This window comes from Uranotaenia lowii, chromosome 3 (genome assembly GCF_029784155.1).
Source record: "Uranotaenia lowii strain MFRU-FL chromosome 3, ASM2978415v1, whole genome shotgun sequence".
NCBI lineage: Eukaryota > Metazoa > Arthropoda > Insecta > Diptera > Culicidae > Uranotaenia > Uranotaenia lowii.
Window position 1 is genome coordinate 307428461 of NC_073693.1, and position 27278 is coordinate 307455738.

The following is a 27278-nucleotide window of genomic DNA, read 5'->3' on the forward strand; positions in this document are numbered from 1 at the left end:
CAGCAACCGAAATCGCAGTCCAAGTTGCCTAGTGTGGACGAGGCTTGACAGGTGATGATGATAAACGCGGTACACGGTTAAGCGAGACTACTCGAATTGGGTACGTGGTAACACAATAGTGTTGCCAGATATTCTGGGTAAGATTTTAACTTGATGATTAATGGCATTTCAGTGAAGTATACATTCAAACAGGAAGAATTTCAAATAAAAGTAATGGAAATTATAGACGGATAGATTAGATTAGAGGGCATGAAAGGTGTTGAAAACGAGCCAAGAGCTTGACTTGAGAAAACTTCTTGCCGTACAAGACCATTTGTCCCGCACCGTATTACCGTATTACAAATTAGTAAAATTTTATTTTTAATTAGATAAAGAAACTCCAATAATAGGTTTTTGACAATGATACTGTACCTGTCCCTGTGAAAAAACACCTTGAATGTTGCTATAAGTTGCTATAAGTTATTGTTTTTGAATTTAAAAGCCTTCAAGAAAAATTTGGAAAAATGTTTTTATTAATTAGAAATAAAACTCCAATATTACGTTTTTGACAATGATATCGTACTTGTTCTTTTGAAAAAAAAAAATAAATGTTAAAATTTCTGGGAAAAAAGTCGCCAATCTGAATGAATGTTGAATAGGGGAGATAAAGGCATAACAGCATAAGCACCCGGAGCATAATAAGCACTCCTCTTTTCAACAAAAGTATGGGAGAGTGGGGAATCATGGGCCACTTTTTTTCGTTGTTCCATAACTTCTTTGTTATAAAAGATAAAATGAAAATAAAAAATGGTATGGTTTTCTACATTTTAAATGTATCATAAGGTATTTTTCTTAATTTTTAATAAGTTTTTTTCCCCAAATTCTGAATGTTTGAAAAAAAGCAATATTTTTTGGATTTTGAAAAATGGTGGGGAATCGTGGGCCACCAAATCCAAATTGACCAAATAACTTTCAAAGTTTATGAGTTGACCCAAAACTGTGATTTCCTAATTCATTTCGTTATTTTAAAGCAATTTCAGATGATGAAATAAAAAAGAGAGCTGTGTTTGATCGCATAGATTCGAAAACCTGGCTCGCGAACGTTTTGGCAAAATTTCTTATATAGGATGGACAAAATATTTTTCATAACTCTTCATTTGGCATAAGAAAACTTTACAGATAGGAAAAACGTATTTTAAGTTCTGAATGTGTATAAAAACATAAAAATAAAGGTGGTTCAAGACGTGTGGCCCACGATTCCCCACAAGCTATGATTTGCAAATTGGTTGCGTTTGAGTGACTTATTGATGTTTCATCAAAAATTCCTTTTCCACGTGAAAGATCATGACAAAACTAAGATCATAAGCGTATGAGCATATTTTTGTTATGCACTTTAGGTTCCCCATCGATGAAATTAACGGGTGTATTTTTAATTATGTAAGTAAATTTTCCTAACTTTTTTTAGCTTGTTAAATAAAAGAAGCATATGATGTGTATTTTAGTTAACAACATATAGAAATATATGCTCACGTAAAGCGACGCCGATTGCAGTTGGTTTGAGATTTTTATCTCAACACACATCTGAGATATTAAAAGTGGCCCACGTTTCCCCATGGCCCACGATACCCCACTCTCCCCTACTTATTTTCTTAAATAAATTTTCATGAGAATTTGTTTCGTACTTCCTATAGTATTAATTTTTCTCAAAAAAGGAATCTCCTTATCATCTTTACAGAGATATTAAAAAAAAAGTAGGTTCTTAAGTGACGAAAATTTTATAATTTTCGAGCACCACGAAATAAGCTCTTATGATCTTTAAATCATTTTGATCCATAATGTACGCACTGCAACATGATGCACACATTGTTTCTCAATTTTCACTATCATAAAATTTTTGATTTTACACTTTAATCAATTTAAAAAACACATTTGTGAGTTCGGGGCGAACAGAGCACTCATAATCGGGGCACGATGAGCGTTTTTGCCGTTTTATCAAGCAGCAAATTCAACTCCATGTAATCAACTGAATTATAGAGCTACAGCTTCACTAGTTTACATCTGATGAAATGGTGTAAACAGTCGGAGGTGTAAGGTGTCAGAGAGGTCATCAAAAGACTAGAGTTCGATTTCTGTTCGAGGTAATTTTTTTCCATTTACAATTCATGATCGATTTTTTTTATTGTTACATTATACGGCTAGTAGCACCATTCGCCAAACAAAGCACTAGAAACATAATGTTTGAGCGTGTGTGAATTGTTTGTATTCTATAAACAGAACTAGATTATTTTGTTATTGCTTTGTTTGATGAATCTACGACTCACCTGGCATCATCGAGTTGAATTCACTGCTAGATGATGCTTATACTGCCCCAGGGGGGGGGTTTCATTATGTCCCTACAGTGACTGGTTTTCAGCTTTTGGCAAAAAATTTTAAAATGCATTTTTAAACGTTTTTATCTATAGTTTTACAAGTTTCATCCCGTTAGGAAATAGACTATTTTAGTGTTCGAACAAGAAGCAATGATGTAATTCACATATTATATCTGTTTTCTGTGGTTAGATAAGCGTTTTCCTTAAGGTGGCCATTATGCCCTTATCTCCCCTAAGTCGCAGGAAAAATTTGAGAAAATCATCAACTTCAGAAAGGATTCGCGGGCCGCACAATGTGGTCTCGAGGGCCCGCGGGCCGCTTTTTGCTCAACACTGTTCTAGACAATAATACGGTGCGGGACAAATGGTCTTCTATGGCAAGAAGTTTTCTCAAATCACGCTCTTGACTCAACACCCTTCATGCTTCCTAATCAAATCTATCCGTCTATAATTTTCATTTTTTTCATTTGAAATTCTTCCTGTTAGAATGTATACTTCACCGAAATGCCATTAATCATGAAATTAAAATCATAAACCAGCGGTGATAAGCTGTTAACACATTCTGGGTAAGAGTATCACAGTACTCATTCAGAAATGAGTACTTTCTCGGTTAGGGAAGATGATAAGTGGAGAGTGAGACAATAGCAATCGCTAATGGTATGTGTAGTTATGTAATGACTAGACTGATGAAACATAAATAAAGATAAATCTATTCCACCACTGAAACCTGCGTTTTCAATAGTATTAAAGGAACTTATTAAACCTCATGAACTGTTGTATTTTTGTTAACCAATTCTGATTTCAAAACTTGAAACAAAATGTCTGCTTTTTCCTACCGAGACTAAAAACAACGACGAAAAGTTCTTTTTGTCCAAAAGTTTTTGACCCAGTTTTTACAACAGTGTCGAAAAGTGTCGAAACTGTTTTTATCTTGAAAAAAAAAACAGCAAACCGTTTGCTTGCAAGTTTAATAAATTGATTCTCAATTTTTGTATACAACTCGTTGCAGAACTCGATTTTTTCATCACTCGACGTAATTATCTAACTCAGAAAGCCTGGTTGGATAATAACGTGGAGTGATGAATTTACGACTCGTGCAAAAAAAATCAACTTTTTGCAACTTGTTTACAGCATTTTTGAACTAAGTAACTGAGATCACTTTTAATGTGAAATCGGGCGCTGAATCCGAAATTGATATTAAAAAAACTCAGTAGAAAAGTTTTTGAGTTCTGGTTTTAATTTGAGATTTTAGAAAAGTACCAAAAAAAACTTGTACATTAGACTGAGTCGATTTGGGGCCATTTTGGAATTTATCAAACCCTGGGGTCTAAAAAGCTTCGTCTTGGTCCTAAACTCACCCATGATTTTTTGCAAAATTTTTAAGTAACGTTTACATGAGTAAATTTGAACTTTTAGGTTTGTATGGGAAAGTTGAATATTTTGTACTGAAAAATCAACATCATTTTTGTTTCGTCTGTGGAACCGAGCCAGTTGATGGTTTTTGTGCCAATTTATAAAATTCCTAAAGGAAATTTCCCGCTAAACAACTTTGTCGAAGGCCGTAACTTCGTATTCTATTAGAAAAAAAATTATTAGCTGTTTAACAGGGGTATATCTTTTCGCATTGATTAACAGTAAATTCAATTGACATCACTGCTTAAGCCTCGCGAAGTGTTGCATGGAAAGTAGTCACGCAATACCTCGCTAGGCGCCCTGCAGGGATGTCAATTGAATTTATTGTTTATTAGTGCGAAAAGATATACTCCTGTTAAACAGCTAATAACTTTTTTCCTAATAAAATACGAATTTACGGTCTTCGACAAAGTTGTTCAGCGGGAAATTTCCTTTAGAAATTTTATAAATTGGCACAAAAACTATCATCTGGCTCGGTTCCACAGACGAAACGAAACAAAATGATGTTGATTTTTCAGTACAAAATATTCAACTTTCCCATACAAACCTAAAAGTTCAAATTTACTCATGTAAACGTTACTTAAAAATTCTGCAAAAAATCATGGATGAGTTTAGGACCAAGACGAAGCTTTTTAGACCCCAGGGTTTTAGAAATTCCAAAATGACCCCAAATCGACTCAGTCTATTGTACATAGATTCAACTATCTCGGACATTTATCTGAAATCTCTGTTTAGTGCTGAAGTTAGAAGCTATGTGTTGCAAATATGGAAATATGTGTAAAAAAAGTGATGTAAAACCAGTACTTTTCAATGAATCAACCGCCAAAGCTGTTCCTGTCACGATAGAACGTTTTTGAAAAGTGAATTGGAAAGTTGAGATAGTTTGGGACATTTTTACATCCTTAGATTTTTTAAACCAAAAACACAAAATTTCTGACGGCTATTCAAAGGTAGCTGTTTTTGAAATTTATATTCATCTACATTTTCTGAGATTATTCTAACACCTAAATTCGGCATTGCACTGCATTTTGAGTATGTTAACGCAAAGCCATCGCAATTTATTAAAAAGTACGGTTTTAACACCACGTTTTTACTTTTTTTGTGGCTATGATCTTCAGAAAGAAAAAAAAAATCCATATGTACATACAATATATAGCTTCTGACTTCAGCTTCCTCAGGCACTAATTTTTTTTTTCGAACACTTTATAACTCACCTACAGCTTTTTTCCCGAAGCATGTTTAAAAAAAATCTACGACTTCCTCTTTATTCGTTTATCTGGGACTTTTCATAAAAGGTGATCTGTAGAATTCATGCAAAGATAGATGACAAATGCAGCCTTTTGAAACACAACTCTTTATTTTGCGTAAAATTTGTAAAATTGCTTCAAATGGATGTGCGTCAGTTTGGCGTATAAAAGTTTGTTTTCATTAGACGATTCTCCGCCGGAGTGCCATTTATCCTTAGTCTTGTCGTGCAATCGGAACAAATTCCGTTCTTCATTTTAATTTTTTTTACTACCTTCTTTTTATTGAACCTTCTAAAATTGTATTCGAGTGAGAAAGAAAATTTGAGTGATGCCATCGGAGAAACTACTCAAGGTACACGGAAAAAAAATGCGTGGGTATTCCAAAGACGTTGTCATGATAATTTTACCATTTCTGCGTTATAGTATTTTCAACCACACAAAGTATAACATCAGTTATGGTTGCCTGTTGTTCATTCAAACCACGGATTTAGTAGTTTTACTATGTTTTTTTTTGTGTGAATTTATTCCTACATTAAAACAATTTGTGATCGTTAGTAAAATTGAAGTGTACAGCTTTAAAAATAAATAATACTGTTGATTTCACCACACAAACTAATTGATTTGCTTTTAAATTTTATTTACCGAACTGCCTCGACAACTTCTTTGTTTGAGACACCTTTATTCTCAGAAAGGGGCTTCTCTAGTTTATTTTAAACAGATTGTCATGTTAAAATATGATTTTATACTAAATCTGAGGAATGTCGCTTGAAAATTATACGGGTTATTCAAATGGTTCTCTATCACTTTAAAAAACGCATGGATATGCGTCACTTCGGCGTATGAATCGCACTTTTGGCGGTTCGTCTTTCTCGATTTTCACAAAAACTGTTTGATATTTTCTGGATTTGTTGAAAGCATTTGAAAGCTCATAGGAAAACGCACAAAATTGAAAAAAACGCATAGGAAAACGCACAAAATCGAAAAAAAATGGATATGCGTCTCTTCGACATATCAAGGCATCATGTAGACAAATTCGCGAAAAAAACAATTATAATAGGAGTTATAGTCATTTGAAGTACAAAAAATGTCGTTTAAAATTGTTACAACTTATCATCAAAATGTTCAATTGGTTCGACAAAACGTAAGTTTTTTAATTTATGATTTAATTTGTGCGTCACGTTGACGTACTAACGCTCAAAATGATCATCAAAAAAAAAAAAAAAAAAAAAAGAACAAGGATTAGTAACTGACCTTACATTGGGTTCTGTAACTGTTCCGACCAAAGTCGATGATGGTTGTTTATCGCTATATAGGCATATGGTGAAATGGTGTGCTTAGTAGCACTTACACGGTGCGCCTCTGGACCGTTATTATAAAAAAAAATTGTCCATCAAATCCAAGTACGGGGCTCGATTCCTTAGGTCATTCTGCACCTCTGGGTAAATTTTAAAAAAAATCCCTAGCAGAAAATCCGAGAAATCTTGATTTTAAGGTTTTTGTTGAGAAATTTCAAAATAATTCATATTCAAATTATTCAATATCATCAAAAAACCTCCAAAAACGTCAAAAAAGTGGTCCAAGTCATTTCCAACCAGTATGTATTTGTTGCCGTTGATAAAATTATGATTATTTACAACTGACTTAACTCTCCAAACATGGCTTAAGTGTATTATAAGTATGGTTTATTAGGGGTTTAAGTTTAGTTTAAATTATTGTTTCCGTGAAGTTATGGGGGAAAATGAATTTCAAATCAGTGGTGCTTTTATTGGTTAGTAGGAAAAGGAAACAGTGAAATAGTAAAAAGTAAAAGTAAACTATAAAACAGCAATACAACTAAAAATAATGAATGGAACATATTAAAAACTTAAAACTAACACATATGGTTGCTGTTGTAATCAATCAAAGAGTTTAACAAACGGTCGTTATAAACCTTTGATGATTTGGGAGCTTTATATCGCTGCCAAATCACATCAAAATCAGCATGTACGGATTCGGAGGCTTGCTCATTGTGAAGCCCAAGTCCTCTTCCGGCTTCTCGACAGAAATCCGCCACATGGTACTTTGTAATGTGATATTTAGATGTGAATGGAAGATTCAGCTTCTCCCAGCTGCTGGCAAAATCTGCAATAGCCTCCTCAAACCCATGCTCGAGTTTAAAGGAAAAGCATTTTGCATACACGTTTTTGAAGTTATTCAGAACCTGAAAATCGTAATATTTATTAAAAACTTGGTAAAGTTTATTTAGTAGAACAACCAACCGTAACGTAATCTGAAAGTTCAGGGTTGTCTGCCAAACAATTGGTAGCATCCAATAGCGCGTGGCAAGCTCTTCCGGTGAAACCGTACGTCATCTGTTGGTGTCTCACCTGTGCTTGTTCCACCCATAAGTCTACCCAGTCTGGTGCTTTCTTCTCAAGTGACTTAAAAATTGTATTAATAATTCCAAGCGTTATATGTAACGGTGGAGGCGGGCAAAGGTTCACGATTTTGTCTTCATCACTACCCGAGACCAACGGGGCAGTCACGCAGCTTGCGAAGTTCTTTCCATTCAATTTCTTTTTTCTTGTGCAATTTTCGTTTATACTTCCTTTGGTTCTCGCGGTTCCGTTTGCTACACCGAGCTCGCTCTTTAAAGCCTCACAGTATGGACATGGATTCTTCGAAGAGTGGGCCATTATGCCAATTATAATATTTATAATCTTGAGGTCCCCAGCAACCAAGTATTCGAGCTCGTGTAATTTGAGAAGTTTCGTCCAAACGGGGGAAATATTGTCATACTTTTCAGCGAGATTTGGTGAAAGTGCAATGATGAAAAGCTTCTTCACGCCGCCATCCTTGAAGCCAGCCAGATGTTCCATTTGCGGAGAGATCACAGATAACGTTATCTTGAAGAAGCTCCTACCCCCATCAATTCCTATTTTCACCACAAAATCATCAACAGGTGGTCTTGAACGTTTGATACGGTTAATGAGTTCCGGTACATCAGTGCAATATGCAACAACATGATCTGACGAAGGTGCTACATTTCCTGTGATGCTGGACAACTGAACTACATCAAACAAGTCTTTAAGCTGCCGGTTCATTTCAATCAATTTCAACCGCACTCCAGATTCTATATCGACTCCAGAAGCTCGAATACTTTTAATCACACCTAGATAATAGATAGATTATATAAAACAACCATTGTTATGAATAAAATACTAATTACCCATTGTTTTCCTCATGCTTAGATTGTTTTCGCCTTTGACCTTAAACAAATCATCTGCACGTAGTTTTTTGGGAGGTTCTGGACAAGTTGAAACTTTCTCGAATACAGACGGTCTTCCACGAAGATTTCGCAGAACACATTTTCCATCTTGATGGATAAAATATTTTTTTTTTTTTTGGATTTTTTAAATCAGGTGAGGTGATTATTTTAAAATATAGTTTTACCTGGTGAATCTGGCTTTGAACGCATATAGTCAGCTACTGCCGCATCCGCTGAGCTTGACGAGGGCTCTCCATTATTCAAAATTAAAATGATTTTCAAATTCGACGCTCGGGTGGATTGAGTGCAATGGTGCCTTTTTCCTCTTCCGTATTCACTGTAGCAAGTTTTACAAATTACCACCGCTTTACACCCATCAATGTCTTCTGTGTCTGGACTGGACCTGGGTCTTCCGCGCTTGAGTTTCTTGGGTTCAAAACCAGGCAGGTTGCTTCTGCCCTCATGTATACCGGCAGCAACACAAATCTCACATTTGCACATTCCTTGAGATCGCGTGATGATTGAATTTTCGAGCTTGTAACTTCTAATCCTGGGGACCCTTGTACCTCCCTTGCTGAACTCTCCACACGACGCGCGACATGTTCCGCAAATGACCGACGGATACAAATTTTCTCTGGATTCAAAATCTTGGAGAAATTTTCGAATAACAACTCTTATACCTGCACTTATCGGTCGAAGCGACGATGTCTTAGAAAGGCAGAGTACGCAAACCAAACTTCTGTTCTTTTCGTGAACATCCATTTTGAGGACAAAAATTGACGTTGAGAATTTGAAGTTGAATCCTTTTGATTTTTCAAAGCCCACTTGTGTCCCCGCTTTTGTGCCGGTCGACTGTTTCGCTGGTCATTCGCTTGTAGGTAGTTTCAAGCCAATGATGATTACAAGATTTATTTAACCTTAAACCACTAATAAACCATACTTATAATACACTTAAGCCATGTTTGGAGAGTTAAGTCAGTTGTAAATAATCATAATTTTATCAACGGCAACAAATACATACTGGTTGGAAATGACTTGGACCACTTTTTTGACGTTTTTGGAGGTTTTTTGATGATATTGAATAATTTGAATATGAATTATTTTGAAATTTCTCAACAAAAACCTTAAAATCAAGATTTCTCGGATTTTCTGCTAGGGATTTTTTTTTAAATTTACCCAGAGGTGCAGAATGACCTAAGGAATCGAGCCCCGTACTTGGATTTGATGGACAATTTTTTTTTATAATAACGGTCCAGAGGCGCACCGTGACTTAGTGATGCAAATATTTGCCATTCTCCGCCCGTAGCAATAACGACATAATCTTCGCCATGTTTGGACTAAATTTGTTTGATCATCGTAACGCGACTTGCTGCTGGTGTATTTCGTGGAAGAGAGAAGGTTGGCGATACCATAATATATGTAGCAGTAAATTTACATCATCAGATGGGGGTTTAAAAAGTACTTATCATTCACATTTTACTTAAAAATCATTGAAAAGTATTTTGGTTGAAAATAGACAAACAACAAGACAATTTGATAGAATGGTAGATAGTAGTTTCTTTTCTGTAAATTTTAAAATTTGAGATAATATGCATCATACGTCTGGTTTCTTACATTCGTAAAAAATCAGTTTACGGTTCCATTCATAATAATTTCCTGCTCGCAATTCTCGTGCCCGAATTTATCTTGCTATTTCCACGATCCGCACCATTTTGCGGGACGCAAACAGTTTTCCATGCGCCAAAATTGAAAAACCTCGTAAAAAAATGTTACTTAAACACTAAGGTCTTTTTTCACGCGGTATGATTTTGCTCAGTTTTACTAACATTTTTTGCCATGATTCTTCTACACGGCTTTCGCGAATCAACACGTTTTTTGAGTGAAAATATTCCTAGTCTTATACGTTATTGACTGAATTCATACCGCGTAAAAAACCTTAGTGTATTCTGTTTCCTCTACTTGGTGTGTATTTATTAGTCACGGCTCCGAGACCACCCTTTTTCAGCAAAAACCGACCACGAAATGACGCGTTTCAGCGTTTCGGTACGATTTTCGGTGACCTAATCGTTCAATATTTTTAGCACCGGATGAAAAACTAACTCCCCGACTGAGCATCAAAACCGATAGATGGAAATCGATTGGGAAGTTTCAGTTTTGATTGATTTCGATGAACCGCCTATAGTTCAGAAGCCAGTCAAAATGTTTCTTCAACCGGGTCTGGCCTGGGTTAGAAGATCATTTGCCTACCAATCCAATGATCTATGGCCTTGGTGAAAAGTGCGAGGAAAAATATTCCGCATTTTCTCGACCTCGCTCTCGTCAGTCAGACGGCAGACTTGAGACGCAAATCTGAAATGTTGTTTGTTTATTTTTTTTCTGTTCTTCCTCTCGGATGAGTGATGAAAATGGTACTTAGCTTGGGCCGTTTATTTTACTTGATGGGGGAAAAACATTGATAGGTATAATGATTTGAAGCTCTCGCGGAGATAAGCTTGAAATTCATTAAGATATTTAAAAGTTCACTAGATTCCTTATTTCAGTAAACGCAAACTTTTTTCAACCTGCTACAGGTTCAAGTCGAAAAACCTGACCGTACGATAAGTAGCTTCTCAAATGTGTCACGACCTTGTCCCGTCTTGTGACATGGTGACTGAACACGTTTTGCCACAGGTAAATTTCTGATGTCCAATCCTTGAAAAGTCAGCTTCCGACAGAACGTCACTCGAAATGTCGCAACACAAACTTTGTCGGTATGATTCAACCAAACCCTTGTTCGGAAGCTGTTGGAGGTTAAATTTTGATATAATAATTGAAGGAACACTCTTCTCTCGGTAAAAATGGTCGATACCAAATTTGAATCCATCGAAGATATAAATCACGTGAACTTTCCGTTTGCAATAAAAAATACAAATATTGAGCGGAAATCGGGTAATCGGTTCGGGAATTGCTCTTCGGTGCTCTTGAGTTCAGATATTTTCTGATGGTTTTTTTATGGATCGAAAAGCATTAAGATAGGATATGGAAAAAGGCCACTTGAGCCGGTAGTTTTATTCTGATGTTGTGCAGACAGATGGCTCATTTGGCGTCATCGACTTGGCGCTACGTAATTATTTGTTTTTTTTTTTTTTTTGCAACAGCTCAATGCACCCACTAGCATGAGTTGTTATGAAGAACTTCATCATATCGAGGGCAAAATATTCAGAAACCTCGTTTTCACTTCTCGGCTCACTTTTAATACCTAACACCTATTCATAACTTTGAAAAAAATCCAAATTTAGTACGCAAAAGTGTCCAATTTCACTGAACATTGTCATGGATTTTTAGATTTTAAATATGACTAGGCTAGATCTAATGTTTTTTTGGTTTGCAAATTTCATAATTATTTCTTGACTGTGTTAGAATATTATTTAATCATTTTCAGCATTATTTTATGAAAAGTAAAATTATTTCAAACGAACTTCATTTTACTTAAGTTTGCACTATTTGTTCGTAATTTTGCCGATAGATATGTTTCCTATTTTGCCTCTGGATATTATGCATGCAGAAAAAATCCAAAATATGAGCGCTAATAATCATAGCAGCTTTGTCTACTAGCGACTCGTCGCATACGTCGCGACGTTGAAAATAATAACGACGCAGCGCGAGTTTCCTAGGAGACTTGAAGTATGCGATCGATGGCCCAAGGAAAATGTTCAGTAAATAACATAAACAATGTTCGAGTTCTACTTCGAAATCGCCTACTGGACTGAAAAAGGAAAAACAAACATGAGAATGACAGGAATCCCGCTAGTAAAAAAGCGTCGCTAGTCCTGCTGTCGCTATTCGGTTTGGTGCTATACACATAATAATTGTTCAGCTTGACATGTCATATGCTCGGAAGTCGAATATTCCAATCGAAACATGCCATGACTTTGATAGCAAACAAAATTAAAAAAAATATTCCAAATAGATGATGGAAGCGCTGCCGAATTTGGGTGACGGTTTTCCATTAGTGCAAGTGGGATGCAGCTTAAATTTCACCCAACTTATAACAGATCTTACGGGTTTTTCTTGAGGAGAGAAAGAATAAATTTTCGATTACATCGCCCATTGTAGTCATAGCATAATACATTAGTATAAGTAGGCCATTGGGCAAATAAAAGTAATAGCCTCATGTTAAATGAATACGAATCGCCGGAAGAAAGTTATAAAGGGTGATACGGTCAAAATTTGGTCAATATCAACTTGACGTATTTCTTTCAATTTTGCATTTAAAAAACCTGAACACCCCTCATTTTGAAGGTGTGTGTGTGTAGAATGTTGCTCCTAGTTATTTTGATTTTGGAATTCACTCTCCAGTTGTCAAAATGCCGTCCAAGGAAGAAGAGCAGCGTATCAAAATTTTGCTCGCGCATCGCGAAAATCCGAGCTACTCGCACGCAAAGCTGGCAAAATCGCTAAAAGTTGTCTAATCAACCGTTACAAATGTAATTAAAGTGTTTGGGGAACGTTTGTCGACAGCCAGGAAGTCTGGATCGGGGGGAAATCGAAAACCGGAAGCCGCTGAGACGACTGTGGTGCCTGGTGGATAGAGAGAATCGTCCGCTCGCTGAAAGACACCTTACTTTGTTGGCCACCTATCGATGAAAGAGGATGATGCCGCGTGAAGGGCTGTCTGGTTGGTTGGTGGAGGGTGTTCTGCTGTAACCGTTTTGGTAGCCCTGCGTGTTGCTGTCACTACTGTCACTGCAGCATGGGCGTATAATACTGGGGGCTATTTCTGGACCGTCACATCTTCCCTCTACTTCAAAATAAAAATGGATAGAAAATGTGTTTTTAGTTTTTCTTTTCTGTTGATCTTAGACCCCTCTTTTCCTGCAGTGTTTCCCCCTTTTAAAAAAAAGTTCAACTTTATTAAAGTCATACACCGTCTTGGCCGATTTAGGCTTTACATACTGAATAGACGGGGACAACTTAACCTTCCAAAGCCGTTCGCTAAAAATCCGTTTCGGGGAAATTTGAACTGTAGTTTGATTTTGTTCTCCTGGCTGCAAATGTTAACCGATTTTGATGATATTATATTCATTGCCTAGGTAATTTATTCTAATTACTCAACATTTTAAAATAAAGTTGATAAGTATTACCAGATTATCAGAAACTGGTCCAGAAAGTAAAAAGTCCGAAAAATCAATTTTATTTTTAAAATACTCATAACTTCTGACAGCTTTTCTGTATTTAACTGTTTTACTAATGTTTGAAATCGTCAAAAATCCATCTAGCCAACAATGTATAGATATGTTGGGGTCCAATGAAAGTGTTGACCGCTATGACTAATCTTCCGGTAGAAAAAAATCTTACTTTAAAAAAACGACATCCAATTTTGGCTTTGCTAAGCTGTATTTCATTTCCCAATGAACCGATTTTCAAAATTCAAATTTTAATTTTTTGGCGTTGATTTGATCATTATTTTCATAGAACATACTTGGTCTGTCAAAATTACCAGTTCATCAGTATATTGGAATGATGATAAAGATGTTTGAAATGTGCGCTTCGGGTCATATTGACCCGAACGGCTTTGGAGGGTTAAGATGAACATTTAACACCCAGTACCGAGATGGGAATCGAAACCATGTCATCAGTGGACCCAACGATTTATTTGAGACTTGATGAACATGAACGATAAGCTTCCATTTTTTGTAAATCTTTATTTGAAACGGCTCATACCTTCAGGTTTTATGGAGCCAAACTCGTTTTTTGTTTTTACAATATTTTGCTTAGCTTAACGCTTTTATTTTAAAGAGAAAGAAGATAGGAAAGAGAAAAATGAGAATAAAAAGAATTATAGACGAAGATCGATAGCTTTTAGAAAAAGATAGATTTCGAGCATATAGTAGAAATCTAGCACAGCTAGTACATCTCTCACTGGGACGTTAGGTGGTTTTCCTCGGGCCCAAAGGGAGTCTATGAAATTTGTTCTGGCGACAAGGTGGACTAAGGTCCAGACAATATGCTCGATGTCATGGTAACCTTGGCCGCAACTACACAAATTGCAGCCAGCAATGTCAATACGATAGAGTACCGCGTCTAAGGAATAATGATTGGACATGAGACGATAAGCTTCCATGAAAGCATTCGTTTGTTCCGGTCACTTCCGTTTTGTTAGCCACATTTGCATAGCGCAGTATTCCTTTGAGTTTTTATTTGATATTTCATAACAACTGAACTCATTCATTTTATGATCTGTTAAATTTTTAATCTGTTTTAAACACAACTGCAAATTCAACCTTTAGCGGAATATAGAGTCGAACCTGAAACAGAAACCTATTATTACATGCTCGATAACGCATGCAATTAAATTTTTTATACTGGAAGTTCCATCAGTACACTTTCGAACCAAACCTTTATACAAATATTTATCTCAACTCAGTTTCTGTTGGATGTCTCGTCACAATTGGAATCCTTTGTTTAGTTGTGATTTCGAATCAAACTTTTTAATTTCACACACGACACGAAACTCATTCGTCGGTTGGACTTCCCTTCTTAACCAGGTTTCTGTTGGATGTCCCGTCACAACCCGAAACTCTTTCCTTGTTGGACGTTCCATCTCAACCTAGTTTCTGTTGGATGTCCCGTCACAACACGAAACTCTTTTTCTGGTTGGACGTCCCGTCTCAACCTAGTTTATGTTGGATGTCCCGCCACATCATGAAACTCAATCGTGGGTTGGGCGTCCCATCTCAACCTAGTTTCTGTTGGATGTCCCGTCTCAACCCGAAATTCTTTCTTTGGTTGGACGTCCCATCTCAACCTACAGTGAGCGAAATAAGAATAGCACCACTATGTGTTTTGCTTGTTAAAATATGAATGATTGGAAATTACGAAAATTTTCTTCCACAGATTGTTCTGAATTGCTTAACGGATAAATCAAGCATGACTTTACTCTTTTTTGACGTAGCAATTGGCGTTGAGGACCAATAATGTGAAAAAGGGGTGCGAAATAAGAATAGAACCACTTCAGTTTTTCTAACAAAAACAAGATTATTTTCAAAAATTTATTGTGTTAAAGTGAATAATAATGCTTCTACGAGTTATTTGAATAGATAACTGCATTTTAGGAGTTTTCCAGAATTCCAAAGGATTTCAAAGGTTTTAAAATGGGGGTTTTGAGAGATGCTCCTCTAGCGTTAAGGAATTGAATATTTTAGCTGCAATTTTTTTATCAAATTACTTACTTTCTTCATTAAAATGACGTGAAATGATGAAACAAACATTCGGGATTAATTTTTAATCAAAAAAAATAGGTTGGAAATCAAAAACTTTATTTTGTTCAGTAAACCAAACTTTTTTCCAGTTTCAAGTTGTAGATGGCAGCACTATCTTGCAGTTAACACCAAATTTTGTCTCAATATTGATTTTCCAGGTTTATTTAGGCCCATATTCATCATTTTGAGGTATTTTCCCATCACAGTTTTGTGGAAGTTCACGCAGCAGAAATCTTTTTCGGATTTGCAAAACAATCACCAGCACAAAAATGTACAACCGCCAAAATTCCTACTCATCTCAACTTCCGATTCAATTGCAAATCATACCAATAATACTGCTAGCCGTGTGGTCCATCAAGCTGCATCGCAAAGTATAACTTCATTCTGATAATCGGTCCAAAAAATTCACTTTTAGTGACCTTGATGCTATTCTATTTTTTTTGGATTTAGTGATCTTAGAATTTCCAAAGCGTTCACACGGTACATGTATTTATTTCTTGACCAATTTCATCCAGCACTCCCTAATTAATCCCAAATATTCGAAAATGGGCATAAATTTGGTTTAATGGCAAGATAGTGCTGACATCTATGACTTAAAAATAGAGAAATGTTTGATTATTAAAAAAACATTAGTATTTTTGAATTCCAACCTGCTTTTTGGATTCAAACTCAGCATCAAATCTATGTTTCATCATTTTGCATCATACTTATGAATGTTAATGAAGAAATCAAGCAGTTTGATAAAGTTTTATAGCTCAAATATCTAATTCCTTAACGCTAGAGGAGCATCTCTTAAAACCCCTATTTTAAAACCTTTGAAAACCTTTGGAATTCTGGGAAACTCCTAAAATGCAGTTATCTATTCATATAACTCGTAGAAGCATTATTATTTACTTTTACTTAGTAAATTTTTAAATCTAATCAAGTTTTTGTTTAAAAAACTCAAGTGGATCTATTCTTATTTCGCACCCCTTTTCCACATTTTTGGTCCTCAACGCCAATTGCTACGTCCAAAAAAAGTAAACTCATGCTTGATTTATCCGTTAAGCAATTCAGAACAATCTGTGGAAGAAAATTCTCGTAATTTTCAATAATTCATATTTTAACAAGCAAAACACATAGTGGTGCTATTCTTATTTCGCTCACTGTAGTTTCTGTTGGATGTCTCATCGCAACACGAAACTCATTCGTCGGTTGGTCGTCCCATCTCAACCTAGTTTCTGTTGGATGTCCCGTCACAACACGAAACTCTTACTCCGGTTGGTGGAGGGTGTTCTGCTGTAACCGTTGGTAGCCCTGCGTGTTGCTGTCACTACTGTCATTGCAGCATGGGCGTATAATACTGGGAGCTATTTCTGGACCGTCACAACGACGAAGAGAGTTGCTGGTAGTTTCAAGCGAAACTGTAATACCTCTCTCTCTGAGATGCCCCAAATAAGCTGGGTGTATCGTCTACAACCGTGCATCGAGCCAAAAAAACGAGCCGGACTATCGACTTACAAGAAGGTAGTGACTCCAAATCGCGATGAAAAACAAGATACGACGGCCAAAGCGCGATCCCGGAGGCTGTACACGACGATGCTGACGAAGTTTGACTGCGTGGTAATGGACGACGAAACCTACATCAAAGCCGACTACAAGCAGCTTCCGGGACAGGAGTTTTATGAGGCAAAGGGAAGGGGAAAGGTGGCAGATATTTTCAAGCACATGAAACTGTCAAAGTCACGAAGAAATATGAGGCCCTTAGAGCCAAAGGGGTATAAGTGCATAAAAGCTGATTTCGAGAAAAACGCACTTTAAGTTCGTTATGTTCCAATAAATTCCATAGATATTTTTTATGAAATTTTTCAATGAGTTTGATCTTCTTAAATAAAAACAAATCATTTGACATCATTTTTGAAAAAAAACGACGTCTCATTTACATCAATAATGGATGCGGCACAACTTCATGGAGTGCCTTGTGTTATAACTAACTGGATTAGCGCAATGCTAAGTAACAGGAATCTTCATTCGTCTTTAAGACAGGCTTCAATAACAAAAGTTAGCACACGTGGTTGCCCACAGGGAGGTGTACTATCACCTCTTTTGTGGAACCTAGTTGCAGACGGCTTGTTGAGAAAACTCAATGACCGTGGAATACCAACCTATGGATTCGCAGATGATTATCTTCTGCTGGTAAGAGGTTTGTGCATAAGCACATTATTTGATATAATGCAACAAGCTCTGCGCTCTGTTGAACGATGGTGTTCTCATGTAGAACTTTCAGTTAATCCTCTAAAAACTAATATTGTTTTATTTACTAAAAAACGTATTACCCGCGGGGCGCGCCCTCTGCTGTTTTATGGTTCCGAAATCACCGTGTCTAATCAAGTTAAATATTTGGGTGTCATTCTTGACTCCAAATTAAACTGGTCTGATCACATCGAATTCAGAATCAAAAAAGCATGCATGGCCTTCGGACAATGCCGACGTGCAATCGGGAAAAACTGGGGACTCAAACCCAAACATATTCAATGGATTTACTCCACAATAGTAAGACCAATTCTGGCCTATGGGTGTCTAGTGTGGTGGCAGAAAGGAGAAGTTGCAACAGTTCGGACTAAACTAAATCACCTTCAAAGAATGTGTCTTTTGGGGATGTCCGGATCGTTCACTACAACTCCTACTGCAGCACTAGAGGCTCTGTTTTCTATCAAACCTCTACACTTGTTCCTAAAACAGGAAGCCTTCTCATGTGCTTTTCGTCTACAGGCAGTTGGTCTCTGGCTGTCAGGAAATATCGAAAGATCATCGAGTCATACAAATGTGTGGCCTGAATTAGTTAGATTAAACAAGTTCAATCTAGCGCCAAACGATTTAACACTCTCGAGTAGTTTTCCCTACATGGGGTTTAAAGTCAAATTTCCTTCTCCTCAAGAATGGTTATCAGGTTTCGTAGAGGACCAAATGTCCTCTCATATTGTATTCTATACTGACGGTTCATTATCAAACGGCCGTGCAGGTGCAGGAATTTACTGTCACGAGTTGAACATAGAATATGCTCAACCTCTAGGAAAATATTGTACAGTCTTTCAGGCTGAGCTATATGCTATTATGTATGGAGTGCAAATTGCACTTCAAAGGAAGATTATGTTCAGAACAATTTATTTCTGTTCAGATAGCCAAGCAGCTATCAAATCACTCAGTGCTTCCAGTTCTAGATCAAAACTGGTAATCGCATGCCGGAAAGCAATCGAAGAACTTGCTGAAGGCAATGGATTAAACCTTCTATGGGTACCCGGACATAAGGGAATTTTTGGAAACGAATGCGCCGACGAACTCGCTAGAGCTGGGTCGGAAAAGGAATTTTACGGACCAGAGCCGGCTGTCCCAATATCACCATGTTGGTTCAGAAACCAAATTCAAACTTGGTCCTCTAACCAGCATGAACGATACTGGGAAGAGTTGGACACTTGTCGTCAAACAAAATTATTTTTAGAAAAACCATCTCCAATCATATCGAGTTACTTATTAACTTTAAATAAATCTCATTGCAGCATCTTGATCAGAGCACTCTCCGGTCATTGTAAACTCAACTATCACATGCACAACATTCAGCGTGCTGAATCTCCAGTATGTGGTAGTTGTGAATCAGATGTGGAAGATCCCTTCCATCTTATATGTAACTGTCCCTCATTTGCCAGACTACGTTTTCGTACTCTGGGATCTTACGCTTTAAGCGAATCTGAGTTTAAGAAATTAAACTTAAAAAACATTCTATCATTCCTTACCGAATGTAGAAAAGAGCTTTAATGTTAATAATCCCTAGTGGAAAGGCTTTATGCCATCTTATATAGATTGAATTTATTTCTTCCTTTTATAGGTTTTTCAGGTTTCTCAGGTAAATGATGAAATCTTGGATAAAAAAAAAGGCTAGGCACAATTTTCCCGTATGTTTGGATAACGTGCCGCTATTAAGCCTACCCCCATTCTGATACCTGATAATTGAGATGATACATGATTTTTGATTTTTGCACTTATACCCCTTTGGCTCCAAACACATGCACTTATACCCCTTTGCCACCAAGTAAATTCACTTATACCCCTTTGCCACCAACAAATTTCCAGTTTCAGGTGATTTTGTCTTGTTGATATTATTCAGAAAACATAAGGATTTAATTAGGTGAAAGTAGATAAATTCATAAATTTATTCTTTTTTAACTACTGTTATGATGGGAAATGTACACTGGTACAGTTAATCGAGAGATTTCAAGTCTAAAAATCAACCTTGTCTAGTCAGTTAGAGTAATTCTCTCCAAACAACAATTTTTCATCAGGATAATTCTATAAATAGATCGTGAATGGTATTTCTCTATGAATTTTCAATCATTGCATGTTTCCTGCGCCTTTTTATGATAAATTGGACATTGAAATGGATTTTCGCTCATAATGAGTTGATATTTAACAGTACATTTACCACTAGCGCTGCAACGTTAACCCAATCATCTCAGACAAATAAATATTGAGCCTAGCCCGAAATTTGTGGCATATTCCATATTATTATGAAGAGAAATCAGGAATTTAGAATTCATTCATTGGGGCTAGAATAGAAAAAATACAAAATTTGATATTATTTTGCTCACTAAAATTATCACAAAATGCAATGAAATGATTAATTAAATTCCACTTTTTTTTTATTTTTCGTCCCGATGAAAAGGACACTACTTATTACTGGAAATGACATTTGGGTTGGTGGCAAAGGGGTATAAGTGAATTTCTTGGTGGCAAAGGGGTACAAGTGCTGCACTTATACCCTTTGGCTCCAAACAAAATGTAAGGTTCAGTTAGCATGATTTTTTCAACGAGATCAAAACATAAGAAAATAGTGAAATAAAATTATGATTAAAATAGCATATGATGTTTGACAGTCAAGGATTCGCTCTAGATGGTTATCTCGATTTTTTCCATTTTGTCACTTATACCCCTTTGGCTCCAAGGGCCTCATATGTGGTTTGGCAAGCCATCTGTACCTGTGGCTTGAAAAGCAGCATTTTCATAGCTTCCGGGACTGTCAACCAAGAAATTTACGTGAAAGGGTGTTTGAATAAACGTCTGCTGCCTTTCCTGAAGAAACACGGTTGTTCCGTACTGTTTTGGCCGGATTTGGCATCTTGCCATTACGGTAAAAAGGCCATGGAGTTGTACGCCGCCAACAACGTGCAGGTGGTGCCCAAGGACAAGAACCCTCCCAACACGCCAGAGCTCCGCCCAATTGAGAAATACTGGACTATTGTCAAGCGGAACCTAAAGAAGACCAAAAAAACTGCTAAGACGAGCAGCAGTTCAAGGCAAACTGGCTTTCTGCGGCAAAGAAGGTTGACAAGGTGGCTGTGCAAAATATGATGGCAGGGGTTAAGCGTAAGGCCCGGCAAATCGGATTTGGAAAAGCGGAAGCCTAACTGAATATTTTTCCTGAATTTTATACTAATTAAACTTGTTGAAGAAATTTAATTTGATTTTTTAGATAAACGATTTCACCGATTTACAAGCGTTTTCTATTGTTATTTCTTTATTTAATTCTTGCAACGTAAGATTACAATCTTTTTTATTGTTACAATGTGGTAGGTTGTTTTCTTGTATTTCCTTGGTAACTGATCGTTGCTAATTCGTTATTTATTTTAAATGCCGTTTTACTTCACGAATTCCTCCAGCAAACACCTTTCGATCTCTGATTTGTTTTGTACTGTTTTTAAATTGAGAGGAAGGTTATTCCAACAAACAATACCTCTAACGAAAAAGGATCTACCGCAGAAAGTTCGGCTCGAGAATTCCTTAATGGGATTAGTAAAGTTTTCAAATATGGCAGTTTTCCTGTTTTACAAATCCTATGCATTATCACACATGAGCGATATTTTTGAATGTATCGACATTCCTCACGAAAACCAAAATTTATAGTTTTGGAACACTTCAGTTTTCCGTTATTCAAAGTTCTAGAAAAAAAAATCCGAAAAAACATGGTGCGGAAAAAGTCACTTAGATTCTAAGAAAGTGAAGTCAGAAGCTCTAGAAACATATTCGAGTTACGTCACGAGGTTTACAAAACTATGAATTATGTAAAAATCGGTTGAGAATTAAGAGAGATATTGCTGTTTAGGGATTTTTTGATACAATGACGATTCAAAATAAAAGATTCCAAGCATTTTTTTAGGGTCCCAGAAGATTTTTTTTTCATTTGGATGCACCAGAATATTGCGACACTCAAGAGCGGATTTAGGTAATAAGCAAGAAAAAACAACTTTTAACAAAAAAACCCTCGGGTGCAAAATTTCACTTCTTTTTGGCCACCTGCGTTAATACGTGGAGATGTTACAAAGAAAACGCATCCATTTTGATATTCAAATTGGCAGATTGTTATTGTTAAACCTGTCTTATGGAATTTTAAATGGTTAGCCCTTTAATCAGTTCATGAGGAAGTCCTTTTTTTACACATTAACTCAAATTTCGATGACCGATTGATTTTCTCAAGAAGAACTCCATATTCTACCTTTTTTTCTTCGTTCTATGGAATGAGGAGTTGAAATACCAACTCGATCTATGATAGGAGCATTTCTAGTACCTATTCACCTAGATCAGCGGTGGGCAACCTTTGGAGACAGAAGAGCCAAAAATTGCAAATTAAGGAAATGTCCAAGTTTCAAAGAGCCGCAAATCATTTTATCTTTACATTGCATCCTGATGTCAATTCAGTTTTATTATCCTTTTTCACAACGCCACAGATTTTCGTTGTTTTATTGGTAAACGGCAGCGATTTTCTTTCTTCTGAATCAATTTTCATAACGGATACAGCTGAGTTACGTTGAAATTTTGGCGATTTACCATTGTGACCTAATAAAATTTATCATTTTAAGCTTTGGTGCAATTCTTTCCTTACACCTTTTCTCAGATAAAAAATAGACTTTCGATGTGTTCTGTTGAAATATTAAAAAGAAGCATTGAAAATTTTATATCATAAAAATGCATACTACAAGATGTAAATTAATATAAAAAAACTATACGTGGGTTTGTCACAATTATTTTTTATTCAAATTCTACAAAAAAGTCTTAAATTTTTTTGGGTTTTGAACATCCGTTAAAATCCATTGAGGTTCATTTGTTTGTTATGCACATAAAACTTTCATTTTAAATCGATAAATATTTTCCGGGCCTTAGAATAAATAAACCAATAAATTTTAATTCATCAATACTTATTTTACAGATTGAAAAAATTAGTCAAAATTTGTCACATTTCAACAATCGGTCGCGAGATGTTGTCTATAAAATGTGGTTATAAAATTTCTTTTAAATTTTTTTCATTACTAGCATTGCAATTCAGCTCTCTAGATCTCATTTTGATTTCTAAAAATAAATAAAAAAAGGTTTCAAAAATTATATTTTTCGATAACGAAAATTTAAGTTTAACTTCTCAATTCTGTTCATAATCGTAACCCTTCCAAGTTGTTTCTTCTCCATACTAATGAAATCTTAAAAATAATGTCTAAACCTCTGAGTCTCAAATATATCATGGATTCAGATTGATCCTTCTGTCAAAGTTTCTATGAATTATAATCACAAATTCATTTAATTTAATCTTTTGGATTTTTTCATACAGATATTTTAATTTGTTGAATGAATTCTCAGTTTTCACTTGCGAATTTGTAATGTTAAACATTATAGTAGTTTGTTGGCGGTTTGCTGGCCGAAAATGATAACCAATTTTAATGGTATAAGATTCGGTGTGTGAATAATTTGTTCTAATTTTTCAATATTTCAAAACAAAACAATTTCAAATATTTCAAACAGTAAAAAAAATCTTAAAATACTTTTAATTCTTGACAGATTTGCTGTATTTCAGTGTATCTTGAATTTTAGGAATCATCAAGACTAGATTCTACCGATGATGTAGAAATATGCTGGGGTCCAATGAAAGTTTTGATAGCTATCTCGGATCTTCCATAACAATAATAAATCTTACATAATAATAGACATCTAACTTTGGCTTTGATTCGCTGTATTTCATTTTTCAACGAATCGATTTTTTAAACTCAAATTTTGAGTTTTGACGTTATTTTGATCATCACTTCATAGAACAAACCAAAACCGAAATTCTGATAAAGACTTAGAAATCAAAATCAAATTTAAGAACAGCCATGAAGTTTTAAAAATAATTGCAGAAATATGAATGAGGCTTAGAATTAAAAAAAAAGATGTAAAAGTCGATAAAATATATATTTAAGTTTATGGAAGAAAATGCTTCTTTACCAAATAAAGTTTCTTCATCGAATAAATACCTAAAAATATTCATATTATACATGAAATTCTAAAATTAGACCAGCACTCAGCTCCCGGTTAACAAAAATATTTTTTAACAAACTTGAAAATTTTGTTCACTTGAACTCATGTTCAAAATTAAAACGAAGAACTTGATTTTTTTTTTTCATAGATTTAAAAAGGAACATTGAGAGATGTTATTCAATATTTGAATAATTATTATCAGTATTCAACGCATTATTGAAATTAGCATCTGATGTTCATATTTGATCAGAACGGTGGTTTAGCAAATTTATTTTTAAAATATTCAATTCAAGAAAAACAAATTCAATTTCATAATCTTAACAGTGGGGACTTTATTTGACGAATAATAAAATGCTCGGTTTTTATCCGATTAAATCAGAAAATCAAATTCAACAGAAAACTTCACGTGCCAGCGAAGAAAAATTCCTCCAGGCTTTCAAATGCTATATCAGACTTTTATGAAAAACGTTAACTGATTTCTAAATCTCAACTTGGTTGCAAACTGACAAGATGCTGTTAATTTGTTCTTTAGTAGTTTTTTGGTTTCTTTTGGAATCCTGGAAAATATTATCTGAACTGAAGGAACTTATGTTGCGTCCGTTTACTCTAGAAAATGTCGAGGATTTTCAAATTTTTCACACATTGAGCTAAAGAGCCGCAGTTATACATCCAAAGAGCCGCAGGTTGCTGACCTATGACCTAGATTATCGATATGCACATTAGAGGGGTCTTACATGCTTCTTTTTGGTTCCAAACTCATCAATGATGAAGAAGGAACATAAATGATTTGGATTATTCAGAACAAAATATTCATTTTTCCCATACAAACATGAAAGTTCAAATTTACTCATGTAACCGTAACTTAAAAACTCTGCAAAAAATACCGCCGCCCGTGGCGTAGAGGGTAGCCTTCAAGTCTTCTAAGCCAGGGGGTATAAGATAGAATCCAGGTCACGGCATACATAGTACACTTTCGGTGGGTTGGTGGTTGTAGCATTTGTAAGATGCTAGCCATCATATCCTCGAAAGATGTACGCTTAGAGTTAAGAAAAAGGAATCTCTTCGAGGAAACATCATGTTTCATTGAGATCCTGTATGTGTTTGTGTTCGTAAATCTTGGATGGGTTTTGAACCAAAACGAAGCTTTAAAGATCCCAGGGTTTCCGAAATTCAAAAACGCCCCCAAATCGACTTAGTCTAATGCACATACATATGTACATCTGTAGATGGGAAACTGCATTTAAGTAGCTCAACCCAATCAAGGTCAATGGCACTTTGGCTGACCCACATGCAACAATTTAGAACTCACTGTCATCGCCCATCGGTGTCTGAAAGCCGCCGCGCTAGAAATGTCACTTATCTATAGACTAAAAACATACCACGCACCAAAACATAAATCTAATGTTATTCCGTTTGTTTCTCTGTTCTGTATTGTTTTCGTTCCAGCTGATTGAGCTTTGCGGCCGGCCCAGCATCAACTTATTCGGATGATTTGATCCGAACCGATCATCGAAGAAGAGTTCAACAGCGCACCGTCACGCGAAAAGTTTGATCATCTCAAATCGCAAATAGCGGAAGAACGCACGTGTTTGAACCTGATTGAAGATTGAAAATCAATTGACAAGTTTGAAGCAAGGGAAAGTGGGGATAGTATCCACTTGTGATATTTAAGTGCCTTCCGAAGATTAACACAGATCAGGAAGAAAACAGAAGTGAACAGTTTTAAATTAATGAAAAAAAAAACAATAGAAGAAAAAATTAAAATTAAATGTTGAAGCTCGAATAAGCAAGCAGCTGTGAAAAAAAGTAAAAAAAACCTATGTAGAAAATGGCAGATCTGGAAAAAAGTGGTAACAACGCCTCGGGGATGGGTAAATCGGCAAAAGTTGAGGGTGGCAAAAAAGTGCGTAAATTGGTAAATGAAAAATCAAAAGTGTCATCGAGTGATTCAATAGTGAAAACGGACAGTGAAAAAGAAGTGAATTCCCTCAAACGCAAGAAAGAGCCATCTATGTGTCAAAGCACAGAAGCAGAGCCAACCTATGCCTCGGTTCTGAAGCACTCCGACAAAGAAAACGCACAGGCAATCCCAACGGGGATCACAAATGGGGCCAGTTCCAGCAACAAACGAATGAAGATGGACCCCCTGAATAGTGGTGGTAAGCTGGTTGCCAGCAAGCCACCAATCCCACCCAAACCGGATGCTGCCAAACTGCTGGCAGCTGCCGGAACAAATCAGCTGTCAAAATCGAAGAAAAGCGTGGTGACCGAGGCGCAGAATGCCGTCACCGTTCAGAAGCTGCTTGCACAGAACGAACAGATGAGACTGGAAATTGGGGAGCTGCGGGCCAACCTGGCCACCGAGCGGAACGCCGTACGGGTCTTGAGGTAGGTTGTGATGGTTGATGTTAATCTTAGAGTCGAAATGAGTATGTTTCATTCCTCTGAAAAGTTTGGTTGAAATATCAAATATATGTACGTTTTAGTTGCCTTAGGCACTTCGGAAGATTGAACCGTTATTGAACTTTTAAGTTCAATGAGGCACCAATTATTAGGGGAGACGCAGGCTATATGAGCCTATTAAGCAAAATTCTGATTTGATCAAATATTACATCGAATATGTATGTTGCTTATCCACCATGGGTGCACGGATTCACCGCAGTTTCTGCCTAAGTATGTGTGCTTACGTGCATTCTTAGATTATTAAGTTCGACAAATCTCCAATGCAGCGCGTACACCATACCCGGACCACATGGTTTCGTATGTACTGTTATGGAGTGAATGTATTGTGTTGATGTAGGTTTATTTTGGAAGAAAGAGTCAATCAGGTGGGCTAGTTAACTTACAGGTATTCCGGCATCCGTGTATATACCAGGCCAGCTTGCAACTGATTGAACTTTCTTTATTATATAGTCAGTTATACGAGGAAACCCATCTTACCTGTCGGCCACTTATGGGATACGAACCCAAAAGTTTTCTTGCCAATACCGGGAACCGAACCCAGTAAGCCAGGCATACCAAAACCAGACTCGTGCCAGCCTATCCGCTAGACCACATCGGCGCTAGCAAATATTACATCGAATATGTGTACAAAAACTATATACACATGAGCAGTTTTCGAGAAAACCGATTTTTTATAACTGTTGTCTAAAATGCCGAACCTCGAACCATGCGTGCTAAATGCGCCTATGTATGTTTATGCCAAATTTCTTTTTTCTGGCAATATTTCCATATAATTTCATAGAAAATTATTGGCACCAGTAGTCAAGCTGAAGTTTCATAAAAATGTATGTCTTTTGTAAGTTTATAGAATAAAACAAAATTCAACTCTATCTAAGATGTTAATTAGAGCTTAGATTCAAAGTTTTAAAGATTAAAATCATGTATTCATTTTATTCAACCTGTTATTTTAGGATAGAGACATTTTACAAACACTCTCTATTCCACTTTCTAATAATTTTGAAATCTTCAT

The 27278-nt window shown here is 36.2% G+C and overlaps 1 protein-coding gene across 3 annotated transcripts in view; it reads left to right on the forward strand.

Annotated features, from left to right (window-relative positions):
• Positions 1–27278, forward strand: part of LOC129750587 (janus kinase and microtubule-interacting protein 3-like) — a 483814-nt gene that overhangs the window by 4835 nt on the left and 451701 nt on the right. For all 3 annotated transcript variants that reach the window (XM_055745554.1, XM_055745552.1, XM_055745553.1), the window contains exon 2: positions 25253–26194. In XM_055745554.1, coding sequence (XP_055601529.1) covers positions 25635–26194 — 560 coding nt within the window. In that variant the 5' untranslated portion in view covers positions 25253–25634. The remainder of the gene's footprint in view (positions 1–25252; positions 26195–27278) is intronic.